This window comes from Myxine glutinosa, chromosome 9 (genome assembly GCF_964187855.1).
Source record: "Myxine glutinosa chromosome 9, kmMyxGlut1.1, whole genome shotgun sequence".
In the NCBI taxonomy this organism is placed as follows: Eukaryota; Metazoa; Chordata; class Myxini; order Myxiniformes; family Myxinidae; genus Myxine; species Myxine glutinosa.
In genome coordinates, this window is record NC_136269.1 from 3916195 (window position 1) to 3925360 (window position 9166).

General features: G+C 50.9%; 1 protein-coding gene across 1 annotated transcript in view; it reads left to right on the forward strand.

Moving 5' to 3' along the window:
- The first annotated feature begins 4443 nt into the window (after nucleotides 1-4443).
- The window catches only part of LOC137435669 (paired box protein Pax-1), a 200799-nt gene continuing 196076 nt past the window's right edge, over nucleotides 4444-9166 (forward strand). The window contains exons 1-2 of the mRNA XM_068129615.2: nucleotides 4444-4613; nucleotides 8147-8791. Of these exons, the coding sequence (XP_067985716.1) occupies nucleotides 4610-4613; nucleotides 8147-8791 (649 nt within the window). The 5' untranslated portion in view covers nucleotides 4444-4609. The remainder of the gene's footprint in view (nucleotides 4614-8146; nucleotides 8792-9166) is intronic.

Consider the following 9166-nt stretch of genomic DNA (forward strand, 5'->3'; position numbering starts at 1 on the left):
GTTAAAGACCCAAAAACCCCAAAGACCCCAAAATACCCTGAAGACCCAAAAGACTCCAAAGGCCCAAAAGACTGAAAAGACCCTAAAGACCCAATGGACCCCAAAGACCCAAAATTTTGGTATGACCCAAAGACCCAAAAGACCCGAAGACCCAAAATACTCCGAGGACCCAAAATACCTCAAGGACCCAGAAGACCCCGAAGACCCAATTGACCCCAAACACCCAAAATACCTGAAGGCCCAAAATACCCTGCTGACTGTTAAAGACACAAAAGACCATGAAGACCTAGAAGTCCCCATGGACCCAGAAGACCACAAGGACTCTGCAGACCCAAAATACCCTGAATACCCAAAATACAGAAAAGTCCATGAAGACCCAATGGACACCAAAGATCCAAAATACCCCAAAGACCCATAAAGACCCTGAAGACCCAAACGACTGTAAAGACCCCAAGACCCTTAAAGACCCAAAATACCCCAAAAACCCAAAATACACCAAATTCCCTTAAAGACCCAAAAGACCATGAATACCCAAAATACCCTGAAGACCCGAAAAAAAACCCAAAGACCCTTCAATATCCAGAAGACCCAAAAGACCCCAAAGACCCATAATACCCCCAAAGACCCAAAAGCCCCTAAATACCCCAAAGACCACAAGACCCTTAAAGACCCAAAATACAACAAAAACCCAAAAGGCCCTGAAGACCTAAAATTCCCTAAAGACCCATAATGTCCCCGAAGACCCAAAACACTGAAAAGACCCCAAGACCCTTAAAGACCCAAAAGACCACGAAGACCCAAAATAACCCAAAACACCAAAAGACCTTGAAGATCCAAAGACCCTTAAATACCCAGAAAACCCGAAAGACCTATAACACTAAAAATACCCTGAATACCCGAAAGACCCTTAAATACCTCAAGAACCCAAAATATCCCAAATACCCTTAAAGACACAGAAGACCGAAAAGACCCCGAAGGCCCAAAAGACTCAAAAACCCAAAAGACCCAGAATACCACAAAGACTCAAAATACATCAAAGAGCCAAAAGGCCGAAAAGACCATGAAGACCCCAGAGACCCAAAATATCCCAAAGACCCTTAAAGACCCAAACCACCCCAAAGACCAAAAAAATTTGAAAAGACACAGAAGACCAAAAAGTTCCTGAAAACCCAAAATACCCCGAAGACCCTTAACAACCCCACATAACAAAACAATCCAAAACACCAAAAAGACCCTGAAAAGACCCTGAGGACCCAGTGGACCCAGTGGAACCCAAACACCCAAATTACCCCACAGACCCAAAATACCCCAAATACCTAGATGACTGAAAATACCTGAGGACCCCAAAGATGCAGAGGACCCAAAAGACCCTGAAGACAAAAATGAACCAGGAGATCCCAAGGATGCAAAAGAGCTTGAGCACCCAAAATACCCTAAGGACTCTGAAGACCCAAAATATGAGCAATTATGTCTCTTACATTGGAATTGTAGACGGTGTCTTGTAAACCGAGCCTCAAGGTCGGTGTACGGAAGCGGTTTTGTTTTTAATTGCAATAAATACATGACGTAGGGAGGTGAAATTATTTGAACGTGACGTGCAAAGTGCGCAGATTAAACCGAGTGTTCATTTACGTCTGTAGGATGTCAATCAAAAACACCAAAAAGACCCTGAGGACCCAGTGTACCCCAAAGACCCAAAATACCCCAAAGACCCAAAATACCCCAAAGACCCAGATGACCGAAAAGACCCAAGGACCCCAAATATCCAGAGGACCCAAAAAACTCAAATGATCCAAAAGATCCCGAGGACCTAAATGACCCAGAGGATACAAAAGACCCAAATATCCCAAGGATGCAAAAGAGCTTGAACACCCAAAAGTCCCAAATTAACCAGAGGACCCAAAAGACCCTGAGGACTCCGAAGACCCAAAAGAAGAGTAATTATGTCTCTTACATTGGAATTGTAGACGGTGGCATGCAAACCGAGCCTCAAGGTCGGTGTACGGAAGCAGTTTTTAAAAAATCACAACAAATACAAGGCACGGGGAGGTGACATTCGCTGAACGTGATGTGCAAAGTGCGCGGAGTAAACAGAGTGTTCATTTACGTCTGTAAGATATCTAATAAATAAAGAACATATAAGCACACCTGACACTAGGCCCAAGCTTCAGACTTTGGCACGCTCACGCGGCTCTACCGTCAAATACATTGTTCCAACCTGTCATTTTTGACGGGCTTTATACTAGTTGACTTTAATAAAACAGCAAACTCCACACTCATTCAAGGTGTTCACCTTTGTTGTTCGGATTATTTGCTTCCTACGAGAGGATCTCAGAAACAGCCGATGTCAGGCGAGTGATAGATCCTTATCGGGCGAGTGATTGGTCGTTATCGGGTGAGTAATCGATCAATATCAGGCGAGTGATCGATCGTTATCGGGCGAGTGATCGATCATTATCGTTAGCGGGCGAGTGATCGATCATATCGTTAACGGGCGAGTGATCGATCGTTATCGGGCGAGTCATGGGTTGTTATCAGGCGAGTGGTCGGTCGTTATCGGGCGAGTGATCGATCGTTATCTGGCGAGTGATCGATCGTTATCGGGCAAGTGATCGATCGTTATCGTTAGCGGGCGAGTGATCAATCATTATCGTTAGCGGGCGAGTGATCGATCAAATCGTTAATGGGCAAGTGATCGGTCGTCATCGGGCGAGTGATCGATCGTTATCGGGCGAGTGATCGATCATTATCGTTAGCGGGCGAGTGATCGATCGTTATCGGGCGAGTGATCAATCATTATCGTTATCGGGCGAGTGATCGATCGTTATCAGGCGAGTGATCAATTATTATCGTTGGCGGGCGAGTGATCGATCAAATCGTTAATGGGCGAGTGATCGGTCGTTATCGGACGAGTGATCGATCGTTATCGGGCGAGTGATCGTGTCCTTATCGGGCGAGTGATGGATCATTATCGGGCAAGTGATCGATCGTTATTGGGCGAGTGATCGGTCATTATCGGGCGAGTGATCGATCGTTATTGGGGGGGAGTGATCGATCATATCGGGTGAGTGATCGATTGTTATCGGGCGAGTGATCGATCATTATCTGGCGAGTGATCGATCGTTATCTGGCAAGTGATCGATCATTATCGGGCAAGTGATCGATCGTTATCGTTAGCGGGTGAGTGATCAATCATTATCGTTAGCAGGCGAGTGATTAATCAAATCGTTAATGGGCAAGTGATCGGTCGTTATCGGGTGAGTGATCGATCATTATCGGGTGAGTGATCGTGTCCTTATCGGGCGAGTGATGGATCATTATCTGGCGAGTGATCAATCGTTATCTGGCGAGTGATCGATCGTTATCTGGCGAGTGATCGATCATTATCGGGCAAGTGATCGATCGTTATCGGGCGAGTGATCAATCATTATCGTTAGCGGGCGAGTGATTGATCAAATCGTTAATGGGCGAGTGATCGGTCGTTATCGGGCGAGTGATCGATCGTTATCGGGCGAGTGATCGTGTCCTTATCGGGCGCGTGATGGATCATTATCTGGCGAGTGATGGATCGTTATCTGGCGAGTGATCGATCGTTATCTGGCGAGTAATCGATTGTTATCGGGCAAGTGATCGATCGTTATCGGGCGAGTGATCAATCATTATCGTTAGCGGGCGAGTGATCGATCATATCGTTAACGGGTGAGTGATCGATCGTTATCGGGCAAGTGATGATCGTATCGTTATCGGGCGAGTGATCGGTCGTTATCGGGCGAGTGATCGATCGTGTCGTTATCGGGCGAGTGATCGGTCGTTATCGGGCGAGTGATGGATCGTTATCGGGCGAGTGATCGATCGTGTCGTTATCGTGCGAGTGATGGATCGTTATCGGGTGAGTGAAGGATCATTATCTGGCGAGTGATCGATCGTTATCGGGCGAGTGATGGATCGTTATCGGGCGAATGATCGATCATAACGAAATCTGGAGGAATAGCGACGATGAGGTATGAACTCAAACTGTTTCTTGTCGTGATGACGCGATTATTGTTTCGGAAGGAAATGTTAAACGCGGAGCGTTCAGGTAAAATGTCACCGCACCAATTTTTTTCTGTGTATCCAAGGTGTGCACGTTCGATATTTTATCATTTTTACTTTTACGTCCAGGTGTATTCCGTTCACGTCCCACGGAGTAAGACAAGAGCGAGCGCTAACTGAATTCTAGTTCTTGCGCTACCTGCTACCTGCAGCCGGAGAGACTTGCTCTGAGAAGCGGCCTCGGGGCTAACGGGGGAGGGACGTCGGGGAGGGGGAAGACCGGACGAATCTCTGACGTGGAAGCGCGTCAAAGCGAGCCCGGTTTGCCGATTGCGCGGCTTCATCGCCTCCCGCCTCCCGCCTCCCATCCGCGGCAGCATTGCCTCCAACACATCGGATTATCGTCGCAACTTTAGTCCCGGGTATCCCTCCCCGACTACCGGTCAGCGGTCACCAAAGCCGCCCGGTGTCCCGATTTAGTCGGATACGAGTTAGTGAAGCCGTTTAACGGTGCGACATTGGATTAGTTGGAGCGCGGCGAAGGTGGTCGCGCCGCGCGGACACTCGGATTTGTACCATGGGTGAGTGCAGGGCGAGTGCCGCGTGGGGATTGGAACCATGGGTGAGTGCGGAACGCGTGCCGCGAGGGGTGGGGGGACTCGGATTCGAACCACGGGGAGTGTGGGGTGTGCACCAGACAGGGATTTGGATTTGAACCACGGGTGAGTGTGGGGTGTGCACCAGACAGGGATTTGGATTTGAACCACGGGTGAGTGTGGGGTGTGCACCAGACAGGGATTTGGATTTGAACCACAGGGGAGGGTGGGGTGTGCGCCAAACAGGAATTTGGATTTGAACCACGGGGGAGTGTAGGGTGTGCGCCAAACAGGGATTTGGATTTGAACCACGGGTGAGTGTGGGGTGTGCACCAGACAGGGATTTGGATTTGAACCACGGGGGAGTGTGGGGTGTGCACCAGACAGGGATTTGGATTTGAACCACGGGGGAGTGTGGGGTGTGCGCCAGACAGGGATTTGGATTTGAACCACGGGGAGTGTGGGGTGTGCGCCAGACAGGGATTTGGATTTGAACCACGGGTGAGTGCGCAAGGTGAGGTAACTCCCACCAGGAGAGGATGCGGTGACACCACTCGATCTCCCTTACTTATCCTTGTATGTGCGTTTTGTAACAGGGACCGCAATCAAACTAATGATACAGATCACTTAGAGGATGCAGCGCCGAACTTAGAGAATACTTGTATCAGTAGTGGTACTCAGTACTTGAATCAAGAGAGGTGAGTGGTACTTGTATCAGGAGTGCTACCCAGTGCTTGTATCAGGAGCGGTACCTGTTACTTGTATCAAGAGTGGTACCCGTTACTTGTATCAAGAGTGGTACCCGTTACTTGTATCAGGAGCGGTACCCGTTACTTGTATCAGGAGTGCTACCGGGTGCTTGTATCAGGAGCGGTACCCGTTACTTGTATCAGGAGCGGTACCCGGTACTTGTATCAGGAGTGCTACCGGGTGCTTGTATCAGGAGCGGTACCCGTTACTTGTATCAGGAGCGGTACCCGGTACTTGTATCAGGAGCGGTACCCGGTACTTGTATCAGGAGTGCTACCGGGTGCTTGTATCAGGAGCGGTACCCGTTACTTGTATCAGGAGCGGTACCCGTTACTTGTATCAGGAGTGCTACCCGGTGCTTGTATCACGAGTGCTACACGGTGCTTGTATCAGGAGCGGTACCCGGTGCTTGTATCACGAGTGCTACCCGGTGCTTCTATCAGGAGCGGTACCCGTTACTTGTATCAGGAGTGCTACCCGGTGCTTGTATCAGGAGCGGTACCCGTTACTTGTATCACAAGTGCTACCCCGTGCTTGTATCAGGAGCGCTACCCGGTGCTTGTATCAGGAGCGGTACCCGTTACTTGTATCAGGAGCGGTACCCGGTGCTTGTATCAGGGGCGGTACCCGTTACTTGTATCAGGAGCGGTACCCGGTGCTTGTATCAGGGGCGGTACCCATTACTTGTATCAGGAGCGGTACCCGTTACTTGTATCAGGAGCGGTACCCGGTGCTTGTATCAGGAGCGGTACCCGGTGCTTGTATCATGGGCGGTACCCGTTACTAGTATCAGGGGCGGTACCCGTTACTTGTATCAGGAGCGGTCCCCGGTGCTTGTATCAGGAGCGGTACCCGTTACTTGTATGAGGGGCGGTACCCGTTACTTGTATCATGGGCGGTACCCGTTAATTGTATCAGGAGCGGTACCCGTTACTTGTATCAGGAGCGGTACCCGGTGCTTGTATCAGGAGAGGTACCCGGTGCTTGTATCATGGGCGGTACCCGTTACTAGTATCAGGGGCGGTACCCGTTACTTGTATCAGGAGCGGTACCCGTTACTTGTATCAGGAGCGGTACCCGGTGCTTGTATCAGGGGCGGTACCCATTACTTGTATCAGGGGCGGTACCCGTTACTTGTATCAGGAGCGGTACCCGTTACTTGTATCAGGAGCGGTACATGGTGCTTGTATGAGGAGCGGTACCCGTTACTTGTATCATGGGCGGTACCCGTTAATTGTATCAGGAGCGGTACCCGTTACTTGTATCGGGAGTGCTACCCGGTGCTTGTAACACGAGTACTACCCGGTGCTTGTATCAGGAGCGGTACCCGTTACTTGTATCAGGAGCGCTGCCCGTTACTTGTATCTGGAGTGCTACCCGGTGCTTGTAACACGAGTACTACCCGGTGCTTGTATCAGGAGCGGTACCCGTTACTTGTATCAGGAGCGCTGCCCGTTACTTGTATCGGGAGTGCTACCCGGTGCTTGTAACACGAGTACTACCCGGTGCTTGTATCAGGAGCGGTACCTGTTACTTGTATCAGGAGCGGTACCCGTTACTTGTATCAGGAGCGCTGCCCGTTACTTGTATCACGAGTGCTACCGGTGCTTGTATCAGGAGCGGTACCCGGTGTTTGTATCAGGAGCGGTACCCGTTACTTGTATCACGAGTGCTACCCGGTGCTTGTATCAGGAGCGGTACCCGTTACTTGTATCACGAGTGCTACCCGGTGCTTGTATCACGAGTGCTACCCGGTGCTTGTATCAGGAGCAGTACCCGTTACTTGTATCAGGAGCGCTGCCCGTTACTTGTATCACGAGTGCTACCCGGTGCTTGTATCACGAGTGCTACCCGATGCTTGTATCACGAGTGCTACCCGGTGCTTGTATCAGGAGCGGTACCCGTTACTTGTATCAGGAGCGCTGCCCGTTACTTGTATCACGAGTGCTACCCGATGCTTGTATCACGAGTGCTACCCGGTGCTTGTATCAGGAGCGGTACCCGTTACTTGTATCAGGAGCGCTGCCCGTTACTTGTATCAGGAGCGGTGCTTGCATATGGAATGGTACTTGTATCTGGAGTGGAATTTGTATCTGACGCAGTACTTGCATCTGCTTCATGAATGTGGCTTTTCCCGGCGATCCGGAACTAATACTCGACCGATATGGCGACCGCAACCCGACCCGGGATTGGGCCTCGATTTCGATCCGAAACCTACCTTGCAATGCAAACTATCTGGCAGGTACTCTCGGCGATGCCTTCATATTGTACACACACAGATACACACACACACACACACACACACACACACACACACACACACACACACACACACACACACACTTTTATTCTGTAGTTCAGTTTGCTGATGTGCCATTCGACTGGATTCAACCATTCATACCGAGCTTGGTAACGGTTTGTGACCCAAGATCTCCACGGTACATTGTCATCTGGACTAGACCATCCAAAGGTTCATGTGGACCAGACCATCCAAAAGTTCATGTAGACCAGACCATCCAAAAGTTCATGTGGACCAGACCATCCAAAAGTTCATGTGGACCAGACCATCCAAAAGTTCATGTGGACCAGACCATCCAAAAGTTCATGTGGACCAGACCATCCATAAGTTCATGTGGACCAGACCATCCAAAAGTTTCAGTGCACTCTGATCATGTGCAACTTCACAACAACACCACACGTGTCGTTTCGCAATGAGGCTGAGACCATGACCTGCTGACGGCCTTGCCCTCTCTTTTTCCCCTCCGCAGAGCAAGCTTTCGGAGAAGTGAACCAGCTAGGCGGGGTGTTCGTTAACGGACGACCGCTGCCCAACCCGATACGCCTTCGGATCGTCGAGTTGGCGCAGTTGGGGATCCGACCTTGCGATATCAGCCGACAACTGCGGGTCTCGCATGGGTGCGTGTCCAAGATCCTGGCTCGTTACAACGAGACGGGCTCCATCCTTCCAGGGGCCATCGGAGGGAGCAAGCCCCGCGTCACGACGCCGACCGTGGTCAAACACATCCGGGACTACAAGCAGCGCGACCCAGGCATTTTTGCCTGGGAAATTCGTGACCGTCTTCTAGCCGAGGCGGTCTGCGACAAGTACAACGTGCCCTCGGTCAGCTCCATCAGTCGGATCCTGCGGAATAAGATCGGAGGTCTCTCTCAACCTTCGCAGTACGAGGCTGGGTCTTCGGTTAAACCTCCCGCACCCGTAGTTTCTTACGGAGCGTTGTACGCCTACCCGAACCCTCTAGCGCACGGACCTACCACCAAGGGCCACAACGGGGTCATGCCTCCAGGAATGGCCCTGCCAGCCATGGCCGGGCCGCACGGATTGTCGCGATCGTGGCCTTCGTCCTACACGGTCAGCGACATCCTCGGGTTCCGCACGGCGGTCGAGCAGCAAGGTAAGCATGGCGCCGTTTCTGTGTCGGTGTGGGCGTTCTGTTTGCGGGTTTTGCGGTAACAAATGCTCAAAGCGGATTGGAGAGGCGGTGCGTGTGAAACAGCGGAACAACACAATTAAAGGGGACAAGATTTTACTATCAGTGTGGAATGGGATGGGGATGAAGAGACTGGGGGCAATATGAATAGTGGGAGTTTGGAGTAGGTGGGGGGGGGGGGGGGTACTTAGGTGAGAGGGAATGTAAAAGGAGAGGATGGGTAATTGTGTGGTTGGAGGGGGGGAGGGATATTACGATCGGGTTGACTGGAAAGGCGTTTTGGGGGGGGGGGGGGGGGGGTGGGGAGGGGGAGATTTAGGGAGTTAGGGAGAAGTGAAT